The sequence below is a fragment of the Hesperophylax consimilis genome, chromosome 16, assembly GCF_061612785.1.
Source record: "Hesperophylax consimilis isolate HC1 chromosome 16, BYU_Hcon_1.0, whole genome shotgun sequence".
NCBI classification, from domain to species: domain Eukaryota; kingdom Metazoa; phylum Arthropoda; class Insecta; order Trichoptera; family Limnephilidae; genus Hesperophylax; species Hesperophylax consimilis.
In genome coordinates this window covers 34,193,467-34,214,669 of record NC_142851.1, presented here as the reverse complement: position 1 = coordinate 34,214,669, position 21,203 = coordinate 34,193,467, and the positions used below count along the sequence as shown (strand labels likewise).

General features: G+C 33.4%; 1 protein-coding gene across 1 annotated transcript in view; it reads left to right on the top strand.

Moving 5' to 3' along the window:
• Positions 1-357: 357 nt before the first annotated feature.
• The window catches only part of LOC149417100 (thyroid transcription factor 1-like), an 81,902-nt gene continuing 61,056 nt past the window's right edge, over positions 358-21,203 (top strand). The window contains exons 1-2 of the mRNA XM_089641378.1: positions 358-593; positions 14,472-14,674. Of these exons, the coding sequence (XP_089497504.1) occupies positions 358-593; positions 14,472-14,674 (439 nt within the window). The remainder of the gene's footprint in view (positions 594-14,471; positions 14,675-21,203) is intronic.

Below are 21,203 nucleotides of genomic sequence, written 5' to 3'. Positions count from 1 at the left end.
ATAAAGGAACACAGTGAGAAAAATACTAGATCTTTGAAGTGGTGAACAGAAATATCTTTCGGAGCAATTGGATTAGCAGTGAAAGATCGAAAAGTTACCACAGAGGAATTACTGGTGTATACACAGTAGAAACTGGATAAGAAAACCTTCCAAGTACAGTTATTGAAAAACTTGATATTTTAACGGGTCAACCACACGAACAGAAAAGTCTCTGGGGGCAATTGGACTAAAAGTGAAAGATTCAAAAGACATATTGAAAAAGTGTGTTCTCGGTGATGGTGCATCGGCCAACCAGGCCAGCTATCAGCAATTAGAGACTGACGTGTAGCATGCAGTAGCCTCGTCAGCAGACAGCGCATGTCTGGAGAGGGGGCCTACCTGTCCGGCGGCGGGGAGCTGCTGCCCGAGCTGTCGGGCGCCGAGCTGGCCATGAGCCTGTCGCCGTGCCCCAAGCTGTTGCCCCACCAGCTGCACCACCTGCAGCACCTGGGACACGCGCACTCCACTCCCTTCAGCGTCACGGACATCCTGAGCCCCATCGAGGAGAGCTACCGCAAGCTGGAGCTGGCCGCAAACCCTCCATCTCCCTACAGGTTCACATCTAACTTACCTACACTCAGAATATACCCACTGTTTATGGAATAGTCTTTCAGTGCAACCTACCATCTCAATAGTGCTTTTATTGATGCCATAACTATTTAATTTAATTTACGGATTACCCTCATTGTGCTATCTACCATTTTACATCACTCCTGTAACAGTTCACCAGGGTTGTCATTGCATATTTGACCGTCTCCTAGTTCCACAAATGTGTCTTCCCAAGCATCCGAGCCTTGTTCCCATCATGGCGGGACATTAGCACCACACTTTGATTGGTATTTTCCTCTTCCGACAGTTGCATGTGTGTGTCTTGAGATGGCAGTGTCCCGTTATTAGTCCTACCCGTTTCCTCAGTGAGTGCACTGTCCATATGGAGTACTTGTCTGGTTCATCTAGGATCTGATCTAAATTTCGGGTGCCCTCTCCCATTCCTCCCAGTGCTGAGATTTAACCCTCCTTTCAATGATGATATAACTTAGGGCTTGCAGTTTATAGATGTTGTAATGTACCTAAATGTATGCTGTTGTGTTTGCCCCAAGAAAAGAAGAATAAAAACTAAAATTCCGTAGATCCACTTTGGTCAATTTAATCTCTCTTTCACAAATGCATTGATAAAAACAAATTTCCATCAATTTATGACGTGTCCCATTTGGTATCGTTCTTTTTTAACAGTGATTATCTCTTTGTTACAACATTATTACTTGGAATAACATATTATGGCATCATAGGATGGGGTGAAATTTATAAAAAACACACAAAATAACTTTACATGGCACAAAACTTAATAATAAACACAATTCAAAATAAATTACATATGTAGGAATTAGGAATATACATGGATATTCACGAGAGCTTCTATTTAAATAATAAGTCAGAAAACTAAAAGCATTATGAGTTGTAGAAATCTATCATATAACATTATAATTGTACAAGATAAAATTCTAAATAAAACAGCACCATTTAAAAATAATACAAATCTTAAACAAACATAATTTTACCCAATTCCAAAGCAATACAAATACAACTACGCCATTCAATTACAAATATCGCTCCCACAAAACGAAAGTAAAATACTTTTCTTAGTTAATATTTGGTCAACAGCAAAATCACAGTTTTGCTCTGAGTAACTGGAAAATTCAATGTTGAAATTTTAATTGTAATACATTCATATTTTTTACGCATTATCCCAGTAATGCACCATGTAGAAGCTCATGATTTTACATCGAATATAGTATAATCAAATGCGTTTTTTGTTGTGGGGTAGCGATATCTCAGAATATTTTTTCGGAGATATCGCACTGTGTCTTTGGGTAGCGATATCTCAGAATATTTTTTCGGAGATATCGCACTGTGTCTTTGGGTAGCGATATCTCAGAATATTTTTTCGGAGATATCGCACTGTGTCTTTGGGTAGCGATATCTCAGAATATTTTTTCGGATATATCGCACTGTGTCTTTGGGTAGCGATATCTCAGAATATTTTTTCGGATATATCGCACTGTGTCTTTGGGTAGCGATATCTCAGAATATTTTTTCGGATATATCGCACTGTGTCTTTGGGTAGCGATATCTCAAAATATTTTTTTTAATTTATTGCCAGAAAAAATCAAAAATGTGAATAACGTTTTTTTAACTTCACTTTAAAACAAACTTATAAATTCTGGTTGTGTGTCTGCATAAGACATTAACTCAGATTTACCTTGAATTTAAGTGTAATTTTCAAAATTAGAAATGATTGTTTGAAGAATTTAGAAAAAGCGATAAAGTACATACCTCCCTTTTAACAAAAATATATTTTTAATGTCATTTTCAAAGTTGGAACTGATTTGACAAGAACTCAGACTAACTAAATATTTAAATATGACGTAAATTTACTATTTTAGAACATACATAAACGTGCAGATAGAACCATATGCAACCAGTTAGGGCATAATAATTCATCGTATATGATTCTAACAACATCCCTCCAATGTCATTCCAATAGATATTTTCCTAAAAAACTAAAAAAAAAATCACAAATTTCAACCTCAAAATAAGAAATTGGTAAATACCTAAATTATGAGAAAAGGTCTTTGCAATCTATGATACCTACCTCAGAACGTTGTTAGAACCCCATCCAACTAAAATGATGAACTACACTGTTGATCGTGACAATGATCAACTATCAGATACCAACAAAATGGCAATTGAAACATGTTAAAAGTAATGTTAGAACCTTGTGAAATAAATTGAAGTTTTAATACTTCGTCATACAAGTACCATGCGAAAATACAAAACAGACAACGGAACATTATTTTGGTCATAGAATTGGTTAAAAAAACAGTTAGAACCTAGTCAAACCAAGGTGACAACATTATTTTTACTGGAATACTTGATGACATAGATATTTTTTGTACACGATGTAACCTTTTTTGAATAGAAATATCATTTATTTTTAATAATAATAACAATGGTTTGTAAAAATGACCTTGGTCGAATAACATAACCTCTTTCAGAGGTCGGAATAAAAATAAATAATGGGTAGGTTTACCTAGAGCGGATATTGCTGGTTAATCTGCCAACAGTAAAAAACAGAGAATCCTGTAGCTTCGTTTACGAAGATCGACATTTTTTAAATTACCATAATTTATGAATACTACCTCCACATTATTTAGTACAGTTAAAAACTTTAGGAAGGGAAACAATAATTAAAAAGCAGGTACCTAGCTACGAGAGTTAATGACAAACATTATTGTAGGTATACAATCAACCATTTTTAAATAATAATAACTCAGATCGAAAATTGGAACCGAAATACTGAGACGTCATAATTATGATTGCCTTATTATATCAACCAATGAAAAACTCTGAAAGTCTATGTTTTTCGTTGGTGTATAGTATAATAAGTAGGCTCCGAATGAGAATTTATTGTCTATATATTGAAATATCTATGGTTTGTTAGGAATTTGTTTCATACTTAAACCAGAAGATATCAATATAGTTAGTGGTTTACTTATGGCTTCAGCTTTCCGCTACCTGTCATTATCATATTGCGTTTAAAATGTCTGCAGAATCAAGTGATGATGAAGTCTCCATTATTACAATCAGCGAAGGCGGAATCCTCTAAAAAGATGATTTTGGGTTCAGCCTCAACCGTCTGAATAAATTTAATGTTTTCCTGCTCAGACATATCGTAATCTGACAGCTCATGAAGTATGGACAAATCGCAAATTTCTTGAAAACTGACAATTTGCGAGTGATTGGTTGCTTCGCTGTTGAAAACTGGATGCGCCCAGTGCGGACCGCCATTGAAATACTACACAGATTACAACTTGTTTTGGGTTGCCAACTGTTTTTTTTTCAGTTGCCCCGTGAGCGGCCGGACTAATTCTCGCAGATGGGTAGCTAGGCATATATACCCTAATTATGTTTATATTTGCGTAGCAAAAACACTGCTCACCTACGTTTTAATTTTTATTTCGTGAAAAATGGGATAACATTTTCAAAAAAACCTTAAATTTAAAGAAAAAGCTATTTTTATTTCCTATTTACATTTTCTCAGTACCTATCGCCAAGGGCATATTTATTTGTTTCATGGATTTATTATGCTACGTAGTATACATCCGCGAGCTGAACTGCCGAACTGAATCTCAACTTATGGGGAAAAAACGAAGCAACCGCAACCGCTTGTAGTTAATTCGTTCCTTTCCCGTAATTTATGGTACGGTTCGCAAATGTACTCGTTTAAGTACCCTTAGACATTATTATCGTTATTTTTAAATTGTTAGAAATGACATTATTATTAACTGGATAGTCATCTATATACCCACGATTTATTTTGGGTAGAGTATTGTTTCAGTCCTCCTCAATATCAATTAAATACCTACGTGTCCCACTATCATTATGCCCGCTTTAAAACGAGTACCGAAATGTGCAGATACCTACCTATTTAAGTTATGAAAATGAAATTTTTTAAAGTTTTGTGATAAAATGAAGTACAAACTAGGCACATACCTACAAGATTTAATAATTCGATTGAACATTCATAGATATCTATTTACTCAAAACCCTCCGTCTATTGCACAGCGTCCTGGCATGAGACGTAACGAATTTTAATGATGACACTTTAAGAGGAAGCTACAAGCCAAAAATGTGATTTTCTTGGTATACCTTACATTGTAGGTAATAGGCATTAAAATCGCTTGACAAACGGAGTCTAGAAACGTTCGATTTCAAGCACAAAATTGGTTTTGATTTATTTTGTAAATAATTTTATAAGAAAGCAAAAAAGTTAATCAAGTGAAACTGTCACAGATAATCTTAGCTATAATACTGTGTTTTTTAAAAGTTGTTTCCTTTACGCATTCATACATTTCTATTGAAAAATATTTTTTTTAGTAGTTTACATTTATATTTTTTATTGAGTTATTTTATTTGTATTCTACTCAAGCGAAACGACAGGAAAACCTTCAATTTATCTAAAGCATATTTTTTGATATTCATAATGTACACCAATTCGGTATAAAGATTAATTTCTATCAACTGTTCGTTTTCTGTATAAAATTAGTGTAGGTGTCATCTTAGGACGAGTTGTTTCGGAGAATTTGAACAATTCTTCAAATTTCAAAGTTAATTTTCAAGTTCTGTGAAAGTTTTTCTCAAATTCTGTTACTATTTCAGTTCTGTCTAGCAACTAGCCTATAATGATATAATAACAGAACTTGAAAATGAACGTGTAAATTTCATTTAACAAGAGAAAATTGTCAATTTCTCATGTAAAATAATTATTTGTTAACGGTACCTACAAGTACCTACCTATATATAGATACACAAAATAAATCTGATTTACCAAATAATATTATAAAATAAAACCTTGCTAAGATGATCCAAAATAACTAAAATTAACAAGGAGGCTGTGGAAAACAAAATAAGAACTAATATCTGTTTTTTTTTTTAAATATATTATGTGATTTGCTTTTTTATAAGCCCCTTCGGTGCCAATATCTAATAGGTACTTTTGCATATTTGTTATCTATGCTTTGAGTATGCGTTGCGTGGCATAATAGGGTGTATAAACCTAATGGTGTTGACATTATTGTTGCAGTGAAAGTTTTTTTTAATTCGCGTGACTCTCTATTAGGAACATGAAATGATTTTAAAAAAAGGAGAAGATACCATGTACTAAATATGCATGTAGGTTAGGGTGTATCGATTTTTAACTTTTTTTTTGTTTTCAAATTCCAAGTTGAGAAAAAGTTGCTACTAGGTACCACGGCCGACTAGTCGACGGCCGTTTGACGGCCGGCATAGTCCCGTGGTAACGCATTGGACTGCCATTCCGAAGGTCGCGGGTTCGAACCCGGCGTGCGCAAATAAATTTTATTTGATTAATTTGTGTTATTTCACAATTAATTAATTAAAATAATATATAGTACCTATATATAGTATATTTGCGGCACGTTCCAGAGTGGAAGATACTACCAGTATCGCCCTGGTGTAAGACCACCATTCAGAATTGAAACGTTGCTCCAAATGGCTTTAGCCGTGTTTAGTGACTAGATCTGAATAGCCAGGTACTTCCCCACCTTCCTCTTTCCCTTCCCCACTTACCTTCAGCCTCACAACATCCCCCAATTGGGGATGCCATAGTCTCACTGGCTCCAGACAGGAGCAGTTGGGACTCTTGTGAGGTATTCACTATAAAAAAAATAAAAAAAAACAACTTACCACAAAAAGTTTTGGATTTTTAAAAAAATGTTTAGGTCTAGGTAAGTGGTTGGTATGGTTGCATAAAGGTGGACCTCTTTTCTCGAGGAAATGTTTTCAAACCAATCTTCTCTGATTTTCAATTACTAATTATTAAAAGCACAATAATCCTATGTAAAGTTTCATGTGTGGAAAGTCGAAGTAAATCAAGTTTGTGGGAACAGGAATTTTATAAATTTTAATCCTGGCTTTGTTGCAAGCTTTCACGTCTTTTGAAGATTTTGAAATTGGAAACATTACCTGTGTTTTGTCAAATATCTTATAACTACAGTAAAATATTCACAGTATGAACAACACTGGCCACTAGAGGCGCCAGTGTAGCATATTGAAGTTAACATGTCTTTCAATGACGGGAAATTGAATTTATTTAGTACTTGGTGGTGGTTTTTTGCGTATAAAATTTGTATTTTGATCAATATTGATAAAAAAATAAAAATGTCCCAATAAGTTGGTTCTACGTGTAAAATCAGTAAAAAAGCAGGTAACCTAATTAAATTTTATTCCATTTATATATCTACAATTTACTAACGTAAAATACAGAATATATTTCACAAATAATCCGTCGACATGTATGAAAGAAAACCATGCTGCCATCAGAATATATGGAAAATTCGATTTATAATCAAGATGCTAGCCTCATACGGTTTTCTAATAACGACACACACTCTTTAAATTAGGCATTGTCTTATAAAAGTTTATAAATGTAACCTAAAGAGATTTATAATTACATTCGAGTGTCCTTCACATGTGTTACCCCAAATTTCAATACCTAAAGTTGGAAATGAAAAGCGTCGCGTGGAGTCGTCGCCTTACTTTTCCCCGTTGAAAAGGTTCCCACTCTGGTGGAGTAGGAACTTTTCGAAGTGAGACAGGTACCTAACTAACGAACTGGCAACACGCTTGCTGTACCTATCTACCTTCACGAGAAGTTGCGCGCTAAAGTGGCCAAGAGATGCGAAAGTTGGACGATGGTCGCACTGCGGAACATTTTTTCATACGAAAATATTAAGGCGATGCACTACGTCGAGTAATATTTTAAATTGAGCCGTTATCAATAACAACCCTTACGAATATGGCGATAAGGTTTAAATTCCCGCTTAACACCATCCGCCTGTTTTGATTTATGCGAGAAAAAAACATGGCCAAAAAGTGCCTTTTATTTTATTTTGTGGATGTTCAGGCATAATAATTTAATTTTTTTTCGATCATTTTATATATAACTTAATTTGCCACATTATACAATAAAAACATTAACGAAAATGGGTTTGTAAGTAGGAGATTTTGAACATTAAAGCAGTTTTCATAGGCTTCATACATTATTTTTTTCTGGGCTTATAAAAAGACTAATCCAAAAAATACTCGATTATTTCAAAGGCCAAGATGTATTCTACTCGCAGTATTTAATTAAAGCATCTGAAACATTTCTAGACGACCAAATTTTCTAACCAAAAACACATGATTTTGCATTACTACGTATGGCATCGCCTTAAACACGTTTTTTATAAAAATGAACTTTGGATATGAGGCCAAAAAATCCAACCAAACTGAATATACATAATATTACATATTTTAAATCAAAATGTGCACAAAATATCTAAACCTACCTATGAACAGCACTTCTTTTCCATGTTTCGGGATTTTAATTGAATCTCAACATTCATTTTATACGCTCTATTTTTTTCTTAGCTTCATTTTTGCTTCATTTATGTATTTTTCGGTTAAAATATTTATATACTAAAATAAATTTAATTTACATTGTAAAATAGTGATAAATATCGGTATATTCAGAGTTTCAGTTTTTTTCGGTACAAACACAGATGAAATTTGGGAAGGACTCTCCGATGTAATTATTAATCAGTAAGTATATTATAAGACAGTAAATACACAAACACAGAAGAGAGTACTAGTTGTTAGAATAAACATTAGCACCCAATGAGGCCCACATTATCAAATAATCTAAAGTTATTGTGGCTAATCAAACACAGACGAGTTTATTAAATTATGAGAACATTAAATTTATGAATTATATAACACTAGTGGATTCCCCGCAATGCTTCGCTATTGCTAATGTCTTTCTCGGGCGCCTCCGACTTGTTCCACCATTCACTACTGTATAGGTACCAAAATGTTACTGTTAAAAACTACATTACATCGATTTTAATTCGATTCCGTATTTCATTACGGCTCAGAGATGTTGCGTTAAGTATTCCTTCCTCGGGCGTCCCCCATTTCTTCTACCATTTAAACATATCTAAACATTTTTAAACTTTGAAATTTTCAACGATATTGGTCAACTACTTTTCATAACATAAGCAGGCTGATTTGTTTCTATATTAAGTAAAAAAAATGTGTTTGTATGTATTTTTTGATGAAAAATCTGAAAGAAAAGAAAAATCGTTAAAAATGTTTTTTGATCTAAAAAATTTGGGTCCAAAACTATCCTATATTTTAAGCTGGAACCAACCATGCAATTTACAAAATTTCATTGAAATCGGTTGGGTGGTTTCGGAGATTAACGTGTACGAACAGAGTGAAAAAAGATTATTCGTTGGAAAACGTTCATAAAAACTAAATTGTCACAAAATGTGACCAATTTCAAATCTTTAGTAAACATGTCGGATGACTCTGCATTATTTTCATTAAATCTTATTATACCTAAGCTGTTAATGACAATGTTATGTTTTTCTTGTAATCTACTGGAGCGATTTTTGGCATACTATGCCAAGCTTGCAAAACCATATTGTGCCAATTTTTATAGAACCTAAACACAAAGGGATAAACGGCGAAGTCTTAATATCAATACAAATTGAAAATATTTCCCGAGTAAAAATAAATGCCGCCGACGGAAATTGAACCCGCACCTTCTGATGTCCGGTCAGGTGCTCTGGATCACTGAGCTACGTCAGCTTATTTCCAACACGCCAAATAACTCAATATGTACCTACTAGTACTTCAATCAACAATTACTGCTAGTAAAAAAAATATTGCTTTTAATATTTTTTTGCCTTAGTGCTATGCATAAAAAACCTTGTCTCATATTCATTAGTTTATCATTAAAAAAATATATATTATAGGTATACCTATACAACCAATCTATCGAGTTGTTGAATCCAAGAATTTTAGCTGCTTTGTTTATGGCTTGATTAATATCACATTTGTATCGTAATTTACTATCAAGAATCACAGCAAGATCGCGCATATCGGAGTTGATTACAATTTTGTTTTAATTTAACAGAAAATATTGAAGTATAATTTTTTTTCATTTCTTGAGAATATGACGTGGTGACACTTTGAACCATTTAAAAATAACTGGTTATTTATTATTTTTTTTATTTTTAAAAGAAAGACAATTCCCGGGTTACGAATAACCTGACAATATTTGAAAATCTCCTACTACCACCACAGTAAGCTGAAAATGTTGCTTGTGTTGTAATGTAAGACTTAGCCAGCCGAGGAATTGAACACACTCGCCTGGGTGGGACCCAAACGCGATGTCAACTCGGCCACCGAGCGGTCTGACAATATATAGCTAGGTAATATACTCATACTCCATTCCTTACTCTGTGGTCCTACTGTAACTTGATATAATCTTTAGGTTGTTTATGGGTTTGAAAAGTTTATTAATCTAACATAATATTATTAATAATTAATACCATCTTATTAATTACATTTTTACAGAGATAGTTATAAAAAGTAAGTAGATATAAAAGGTAGGTACCTTCCATAGATTAAATTAGACATACTATTATTATAATACATCAATGGTACCTACCCATAAAGATATATTTATTATTTAAAACTTTTTTACAATTTCATATTTTATACTAATTTTAACGGCATATGTTGTTCCCGAGGTATTAAAATACACAAATTTATTATTAGAACGATAAATAAGGAGAGATAGTAATAATCTATTTATATGTACTTAGGTACAGACATTTTTTTCCCTTTTTTGACCTTTCCAATTAGATCCAAAGTATAGAAATAGTTATTCAAAGTTAAAGTATAGAGATTTATTTGAAATTGCCTTCTTGTTTAATAATAATTTTGATCTTGTTTATGGTTTTTTAATTATGAGGAGATTTTTTTGATGACCGTATTTTTAATGTCCTCATTGCTGAGGTACTATAATTAGATTAACATTTTCAATTAGTTTTACAGCATTTATTTTGGGATGTTCATCTTTTCCGCAATTTATGTTATTTCAACATAGACATTAATGTTTGACTGTTCTAATCAAGCCAGTCTAGTTTCTAAGTGTTCAATAATTTAACTTTTTATGTTAAATCTTTTTTTAATTTTTAACTCCTCCTAGCCTCAATCATGGAATTTAAGCCTATCGTTAGTAAGAGCTAGTTATTTAACAGAATTTGAACAATTCATAAAATTTCAAAGTTTATTTTCAAGTTCTGTGAAAGTTCAATTTTCATTTCATCATGGGCTAGTTGCATTATTTATTTTCAAGTTCTGTGATAGTTCAATTTTCATTTCATCATGGGCCAGTTGCATTATTTATTTTCAAGTTCTGTGATAGTTCAATTTTCATTTCATCATGGGCCAGTTGCATTATTTATTTTCAAGTTCTGTGATAGTTCAATTTTCATTTCATCATGGGCCAGTTGCATCACAGAACTGATATAATAACTTAACTTCAATATTAACTTAGAAATATGATAAAATGTTCAAAATCATTTCAGTTCTGTCGAGTAACTAACCTATAATGATATCATAACAGAACTTGAATAGGACTTTCACAGAACCCGAAAAAGAACGTTTAAATTTGTGGAATTGTTCAAATTCTTTGAAACTACTTATCCAATATATCATCACATTTTTGACAAACGATTTTTTTTTTTTTGAAATTCCAACATTTTCCAACAATTTCTTCTAGCTTAGAATATTCTGGATTAATTTCTTTACCCAAAATATTGGTTTTTATTTTTTGACCATGTCATTGTGTTAACCCTTATAGCATTTTTGGGAGAAATATCTACCAGCTTGACACGGTTGTATAACTGTGAGATACATGATTTGAACAGTGTTAGAAGGAAACAACAGCATGTTTTTAGTTCGCTGACAAAAGTTTACCAGAAAAAATTCAATGAAGCAACATTTAATATCTGAAAAATATTTTTTAAGGTTTGCAAATTTAAAAAAATATATTTTTATATTAAACGAAAAGTAATGTTCATTAAATTTGTCTCTTAGTTTGGTGCAAAGTAGTAATCACAGATTACACGATAAAAAGACATCGACATGCAACTTTAAATCTTCGTCTTTGTTTGTGTTTCAAATGTTAATATTTTAATTGCACATGTTTATTTGTGATACTAAAATCTAAAGGAGTCATTCATCTGCTTTCAAAGATAGTATTTTATTTTGAAATAGGTACGTTGAAAAACAGCGAATTTAATTGAAATCGAATGTAATATAAAAATACTTTGTACAATCTGCATTCCGAATGTTCGCACATGAGACGTAGGTACATTGCAAAATGTCAGAGGGTTTAATACCTTCGTGTACAGTATTCGTTTTGTTTTTGAAGCTTGCAAGGGATAAAAATCGATTTGCCTTGACAATTGACCATGAAGATATAATAAATATTTCGTTGTATATCAAAAATATTCGGATTATTAATATTATTATGAACATGTGTTCCGACATCATGAAAATATATCGTAACTTGCTAAAAGTTTATGGAGAAAATATACTGATACCAAATATTGCTAATTTATTAAAAATCTGGTAAAATTATTCGTATTCCTGTTAAAAACGGGACTCCAGGCCTGTAACGAATGAATTGACAGATTTCCTAATAAAAACGCGAGTGTGCTGAGGACGGAAGAAAACGTGATTGTAAAAATTCTAATATTGTAGCATTTCGTCATTATATTTATCAGGAAAAGGGCTCCTGCTTGAACACGTGTTCTGGTATATTCTGAATGGACTGATATTATATCAGAATGGATTCCAATCACGTTTTTAACTGGCTTTCAATAAATCAGCCACACTCATTTCTCTCCGTGTATCCATTGATTGAATGTATGTAATTGTATAAATATCTGTATGAGTGTGTTTAAGTGTGTTTTGTGCCTATGAGTATGTTGACTGTGTTATATCTATCAGACTATGTGTTTCATGTCTTTGTTTGTATCCGATTCATTTAACCAAGAACATGAAATGTTATTCTATATGTGTGTTTTAGTGCTATTATTAATATCGTGAAATTGACCTGCCGACAAACTGTTTTGACAGTTTAGCAAGTGTTTAAAAAAATATAAAAAGTGATGGTATAATAAAAATAAGTGTTAATTATTTACATTTTAAAAATGGTGCCAAAAAATAATTGCACAATTATTGAAGACGTTTATTTAAAAAAAAGTTTATTGAGTTAGTTTATAAATTGTTTTACGCATTTGAACTAATATGTAATTGGTTACATTTCGTTATTTATAAAATTATGTTTTTGCAGTGAGCATAACAACTTTTATAAAATATATTTTTAGTCCTTCATTCTATGACTCTGTTTTTCTCATACGTGGCAATCTAATTCTATTTACATATCTGGTATCGTAATTTTGCAAATTTCTACTAAAAACTATTTTAGTATGTTATTCATGTATAAAAATGAACATATTATATAGCAGTCTCCTTTTTGTTGGAATCCTATTTAGCTTTTCTCTAATTTGATTAACCTTTGCGTATTGGCTTTATCTTGGTATACATCTAATAGCTCTGTTATGAATATTTTCTAGTTTGTTTAGGTTTCCTTCATTGGCCAAATATAATAGCGTGGAGCAGTAATCTAAATGTGGAGTAACTATGGTTTTTAAAAATGATTGACCGGTTGGTGGCTGAGTTTTGGTTTCCACCCAGGCGTAGTGTGTTCAATTCATCGGCTGGCTAAGTCCTCCATCACAAAACAAGCACAATTTTCCGCTTACTGTGGTGGTGGTAGGAGATTTGCAAATATTGTAAGGTTATTCGTAACCCGGGAATGTTTTGATAAATTTTTAATTAACGATTTCTTACTCTTCGAAGAAAATTTACTTTTTTTATACTTTCCTTAGCACATATTCAAAATATTTCGTGAAAGTTAGTTTTGTAACCAATATTAGACCTACGTATTTTAATTATTTTTTCATCATTAATTGTCAAATTTTGTCAAAGTTTTATTGTCTAATTCCCAATGTATTTAATAATAATAATAATGATTGGATTATTTGTATAGCGTAGTTTACGAGGGAAACTCTCCTCAAAGGCGCTTAATAACTTAATTTATGCGTTTAATTTATTCCTATCACTTAGACTTATAACTTAATACTCATAGCTAGAGACTTATAACTAGTGGCTTATAATTAAGATTAATGTCGAGTGATTTACAACTGACTGATAACTTAAAACTATGCATATTTTTATGACCGAGTGGCTACGGCTTAAACTAGGGATTTACGAATAACATACATATTTAAGTTTATAAATATAGATTGTTATGATTTCTCACTGTGGTGTAAGTGGTAAGATATAAAATAAAACGTAAATAGGTTACGCATAATAAATGATTATTACGGTTACCTTTAATTTAATTTAGTTTTGTTTTCGTTCAGTTTCAACTTACTTATTTTCAGCCATTTTGCTATATTTTATATATATGGCAAATATATACTATATATATAGCAAATATATAAATAAATAAGATATAAATATATATTTGCTAAGTGGCTATTTGCTTTAAATGGCTGAAAATAAGTAAGTTGAAACTGAACGAAAACAAAACTAAATTGATATACCTACCTATTATATATTATATTTATAAAAATTAGTGGAACAGTAATCAAAAGTAAAACATGCATTTAAAATTATATAGAACCCATGAAAAAGAATGGTATTGTGCTAACCTTAATTGTTAATATTACGGAGGTATGTTATATAGCCTTTTTGTAACTATATTCCGTTCAGTTGAAAACATCTACAATTTCTGCAAAAGTATTGCCAACTGCATGCAATCTAGGTATAAGCGAGTTTCTAAATGCAGTCAATATGTAGGTCTTCAATTGAGTGTGACTGTGGCTATATACCTAATGTTTTGTACAAATAGTAAGTGTGTGTCTGTCTGTGTGTTACAGATCCACCTCCTCCGGCAGCAGCGTGAACTCGCCGGTGGGCGGCGGCGGGCAGATGAGCGCGCCCTACGGCATGGGCGGGCTGTACCACGGCGGGCCGGCGCAGGGCGGCTACTGCGCGCCGCCCTCGGACCTGTCGCACTACGACGTGCGCAACGCCGCCCCGTGGTACACGGGCGCGTCGGCCAACGACCCCAGGTTTGCCAGTGAGTTCATGACATTTTACTATTATTATATATATAGGTACCTATCTACGATGAGTAAAAATTAGGCCCGTCCATCACAGGGATATCTACAGTATTTATAAAATTACACGGAGAAAAATGGGTATTGCTGATTTATTAAAATCCTGTTAAAACGTAACAGTATGCCATTTCGTGATAAATTATTAGTAATTTCATAATATATCAGCACATTCACTTTATTTTATCAAGAAATCTGCCAATTCTGCAGTCCTGTTTTCAAAAGGAATACGAATAATTTTGAAAGATTTTTAATAAATTAGCAATATGGAGAAAGCATTTGAAGTAAAAAGGAATCTTCATACCTTCATTTTTAAGGAATTAAAAAAAACATATTTACATTATTCAAAAGCACATACATACGTGCCTCACAAAACAAAAAAAAACATTACACCCTGAAATCGATTGTGAAATCCTGCAACAGATACATCTCTTCTTGCAGCGCAAAATCCTCGGTAAACAGGATTATTTGTCCTTCCCTCCCGATCTATTAGTTCCATCAGCTATGTAGATAGATATACCTACTCGTACCAGCAAAGCTAGCTACCAGTTCTATCAGTTAGGGATAGTGAAACGAAGCACTTATCCACATGAATTCTCCCTAACACCATGGAGGAGCTAAATCAATAGATACACTTTGAAACTATCAGATTTCAAAAGGTGGATAGCAGATAGGTAGGGTACTACTACAGGGAGAAATGGAGATATAGAATGTGGACCTACTTAATGTTATGTACCGACACGTGGATGTAATTTCAATACAGCTCTAGGTATATCGTTACTAGAATATTAGGTTTCGGTAAATACCTTCTGTTACTATTGACGTGCAATAATAATTTGCGAATACGACATCTTTTAACCTCTCATGTGTATCTTTAAATGTAACTAAAGCATTTTTCGAGAGATTTTTACACTAGTCGTGTTTTATTAAATATTTTCACCATTTTCGCTTAAGGCGATGCACTAAGTAGTAATGCAAAATCATGTGTTTTCGGTTTGAACATTTCCTCGCCCAGAAATGTTTCAGATGCTTTAATTAAATACTGAGAGTAGTCTTTTTATAAGTCCAGAAAAAAATAATGTATAAGGCCTATGAAAACTGCTTTAAACTTCAAAATCTCCTACTTATCAACCCATTTTCGGTTATGGTTTTATTGTATAATGTGGCGAATCAAGTTATTTATAAAGTAATCGAAAAACATTTAAATGTTTGTGCCTGAACATCCACAAAATAAAATAAAAGGCACTTTTTAGCCATGTTTTTTTCTTGCATAAATGAAAAGTTCGGCTATGGAATGATTTGACGGCCTCTGTGTATCCTCCCTCCTACAACTCTGGTCTCTTCAAGATTCACTCCTTCCTCTCCTCAAAAAGACCCTCCATACAGCATCTCTAAAGAAGACATAGGCCTTGAGACATGTTGATGGAAAAAAATCGTCTAGAATTTAATGTTGGCTTGTTACACAGGCTAACCCACATATTAAAATTGGTACCTATTTAAAAACAGATTATGAAGTCGCTAATCAATTTTTTTCTTGATATAACTTTCAATCAACCTACCTAAATAATGCACAAATAATATAGCAGAAGCAAAACCATAAATCGTTTGAAAATCATAAATCATAACAATCCGTTTCTATACAAATAAATCGTGCGACTTGTTCTTTGGAACAAAGAAAGTGGAAAGCGGAAAATTGTATGCGAAACCAGTGCAGCAATTACCGCCTGCAAAAAGTTTAAACACTTAAAGAACAGCTCTAGAAACAAAGAAAGTTTATTATTTCACCTGCAGAGCAGAATAATTATGATGTACTTGCAATGGCGACGTTTGATTTGTTTTCCCGCAACGTGATACGGGTAGTCGGGCATTGTTTGTTTTATTTATTTGATGGTATCTTGTGCATTTATATATACTAGAAACAACTAACAGAAAGAGGGAACTGGGCTTTTGAAATTAGATACCTTGACAAATTAGCGGAGGGGCGCTTGGTTAGAAAGGCACTGCCTACAGTAGGTATTAATACCGCCGGAATATATACGTGATATAATGGCTGTCAGTTCATGTTACTTTTTATTGTTGACTATTGCATGGTCTTAATTATTGTTCTTTTTGAAGCACCCTATTAGATCATATTGTTTTTGTGTTTATTTTGTAAACCTCCATTATATTAATTTGTTTATTTGAATAAACTTGGATATTTTTTGTTTGATATTATGTCTTCCGAATTCGAAGTAGATATCGATTATAATATTTGTAGGTGAAATTTCAAAAACATCGCACCAACGTAGTGAATCTTCCGAGTAATAGTAATGAAAATCACAATATGTGGTTCTTGAAACAAATTCAAATAAATAGGTTATAATATAGTATGTTACGTCCATAAATTAGTCCCAGAGAGAAGTCATCGTTCTAGTATCTTCTTTCATTTTCATACAAGACATATCTCGTTGAAACGTTCTCTACTATTAGAACGCGATAAGCGGTGCGCGTAGATCGGATTCGGTAGTTTTAATTAGAGCGTTAGCAGCATTGGAGGTCAATCAAAGATAAAAAAAGTGGAACCTATTTTTTCGCTTCATGTCTCATCTAAATGTAATATACGAATGGAGAAGGAAGATGATGATCTTCGATGACATACAAACAACTTCTCTCTACTACAGGGTTTTCCAATAAGAGGTGTTATTTTGATATTCAATCGTAAAATATCAATGGTTTCGTTGCTTGTGTGGCACTAAGCGCCGTCTTGTTGAAAGTAAACGCTGTCCAGATCAATACCATCCAATTCCGGCCATAAAAAATTATTAATCATCTCTCGATAGCGCAATCCATTCACCGTAACTGTTGCTCCAGCCTCATTTTCAAAAAAGTAAGTTCCAATGACTCCGCCGGACCATAAACCGCAAGAAACAGTTACACTTTGAGGATAAAGAGGCTTTTCAACAATAACTCTTGGGTTTTCCGAGCCCCAGATGCGACAATTTTGCTTGTGTACGAAGTCACCGAGGTGGAAATGGGCCTCATCCCTCAAGATGATGTGCATTTGATTAACTCAAGTGAATTTTAATGCGTTATTGAAGCGTATATCGTTCCATTTTCATTAATGGCGTAGTTTTTACTTGTCAAATGTCGAAAAATGACAGCTTCAAAAGTAACATCTACCGAAATAGCGGGCAGTTCAAAATAACACCTCTTATTGGAAAACCATGTACTATAGACTTCTACTTTTGCCATTTGAAAAAAAATTTATAAATTAATCTTACATGGAACCCTTTGCCTGTTTTAAGTATGCGCGGGACAGTTTTCCCCGCCATTTTATCATTTCCCACAATTTTTCTTTCGCCGTAATTACTTGCGCTTTTTGCCGCCCGCTGGCCATAAAGTCACCCGTGCCGACCATAGATACCGGCCACAGTAGCCAGCGCACCATAAACAAGTAGGCACCGAGTATAGCCACCATAGACAGCGTAATAAAGTATAACCAGAGATAAACGGCGGTCACCTGGTGGTGACGGCTGCCATTATGGAGGCATTAGACACGGAGGCCCCCCGGCTACTGTAGCGGGCGAGACTATAAATATAGGTTCAAAGGTTGGAGGTTTCACAATCTCGCATTAGAAGGGACAGTTAAAGTACCTACGTACTTTTTTTACTTTATTTTGGGTTTATAACACTTCATTCTCATATATTTCTTTCGTAAGTAACAAAAAAAGAGAAACAAAGAAGAAAGTACCTTCCGGATTTGTTTTACTTTCTGTTTGAAACTATACATTGGTAATTATTATAATGCACGAAGAAAAAATACTATTGCTAATTTATTAAGAAACTCTTATAATTATTGGTAATTCGGTTGAAAACGAGATTTCAGGCCCTTAATATTGTGAAGATTTTCTTTTATTTTTATTTATTAATTTTCGGGAAATCGACAGTTTACATTTAATCAGTTTGTACATAAGTATTGTATAGCTAAAATAAAACCAATTATGGATTTCCTCATTGTGACTTTACCTCTACTGAGACAGCATAATATGGAATAAGCAAATTAAATTTGTGAGAAAGGAATATGAATTAACAAATTTATACAATACAAAAGATTATATAAAACGAAAAATTTACAAAAAAAATACATTTATATCCATGGAGAGAGGTTGTAGATATAAATCAAATCATAATAGAGATATAAACAATAGAGACATAAACATTATTCACAAACCATCAGAGAAATATTATTTTATGGACCTCTTATATTTGGTAAGTTCGCAACTGAAAATATCAACCTTGGATAATACGGTATTGTAATTATTGATTCTTAATAAATTAAAATTTTCGGTTAGCACACCCCGTTGAAATACCAGTTAAAACGACACAGTATATCTACCTTAAAAATTTTAAACTCCACCCTTCAATCCTGCAATTATTTCGGTCTACGGTCTGCAATCCTGGTTGCAATCGGATTACCAATAATTTTAAGAGATTTTTAATATTTAAGCAATGCTTATTTTACTTCGAGTTGATATTTAACCCTCTTCTGAATGTGGTTTTATTGGCCGCATTACCAGAAACCACATGCTTTATCAGTGAGTTCGTGATGATGCTAATCATTAATAAACTGTCCAGCCCGGGGCGTTTGAGTAAAATCATTTGAAACCAGATTAGGGGCTCCCGCCCTTGTGTAACCGTATCGGTCTAATATCTAATGGGGGGTGAGGGTGGATGGTGGATGGTGTCGGGGTTGCTTGCGACATGGCAACACTGGCACTGCTTGCCTCGCTGCCTCCCCCGGGCGGGAAGGCAATTGCGGATAATTTGTGGTGTGATTGTGTCAACTGTCAACGGTTGTTTCCCTGCCGGGGGCGTATCTCGGGGCGAGTTGAAACACGCGGGAGGAATGATACAATTACTAGACAAATGGGTCTTACAAAAAATGTTGGTGGCTACAATAGGGAGGTTTTTCCGACATTCTGCGGTGTTTTTGATCACCATATTTAAAATTAAACCTGCTACCTACGACAGTTAGTCAACAGGTTCATCTTCTATCTATATATCTATATAAATAAAATCGTAAATGTTCGTTTGTTCAAAATCTTATTATTTTTTTCTATCTGCACAGACAGATTGAACCACAGTAACGCATGTCGGGGTACTGCTAGTATTGAAATAAAATAATTATATTGTGGGTAGATACTGATTACTGATTGCATTAACAAGTAGACATTTATGTATGCTTATGGACGTTGTTTATCTTTAGGAAAAGAGAAATTCGCTACACTTTAGGAGATAAGTTCGATTAGGTGAATGCTAGAAAGGCGCCCCAGCTAAGTTGAGGTCCTGGGTTCAATTCCTAGATGCGAACGAATCTTTTTCTCATTTTTCTGTTTCAAATTTTTGTTTAAGGGTCGCAAATATTGCCTTCAACGATTTAATATACAAAAGGTAGTAGAATTTCCTTTCCCTTTGTAACTAAGATCAGTTAGTCTGAAGGTTACGCAATAACTCGTTTTTCGAGAGATTAGCGGAAAATTTTGGTATTTGAATCCCATCTGCGGCAATAACTTAATAATTCGATATTTATGTAATTATACTTTATATTTTTGACTGCGTAATGTGACCATGGTTTTTCAATCTGTACATGGATAATTGAATGGAAGTATTTAAAATGTGGGATTGGGCGCGAAATTGAGTATTCTGACAGTATGTTGCTTGTTGTATACTGATTTCTACAGACTTCTACTTGGACAGTAGATCTACAGTCTTTCGTGTCTAAGATGAACAAAGTATGTACGAAGAATGATTAATAAAGAATGTAAGAAAGTCTAAATCATGGTGTTTAAGAGAGAGAGTTCGAAAACAGTGTGCATTATAGTTGTGAATGATGAATACTTGCAGCAGGTTGTTGAGTTGGTGTATTTGGGAAGTATATTTACGAGATGTATTGAAAAGAGGGTTAGTGTAATTACCTCCATTTAATGCACGGAGAAAACTTTCTGTTATGAAATATTGTTAATTTATTTAAAATCTGATCAAATTATTCGTTTTCCTGTTAAAAACGGGACTTAACGAAAGATTCGACAAATTTCATAATGTATAGTATCTGTAAAGCACGAATATGTTATGAGGAAATCAGAAAACGTGTTTTTCAAAATAATAGTATTTTCGCATCTCGTCCATTATATTTATTCGGACAAGAGCAACTGCGCGAACACGTGTTCAGATGTCATTTTTTTAACAGCGTCTTGATAAAAACAGTCGAACTAATTTTTCTCCGTGTGGAAGACTGAACGTGGTTGGCGCTAACAAAAAACTGTCCAAAGAAGCAATACTAGCAGTCCACAATAGATTGCTGGTACCTACTTTGATGCATTACAGTGAGGCATGGAACTGGCAGATTGAATTCGCACATTCTCATATTACAGGCCATCGACTGTGTTATTTTTATTGTATCCAAAGTTTTTCCATGGTAATAATTTTCATATTTTCCTAGCCAGTAGATCGTAT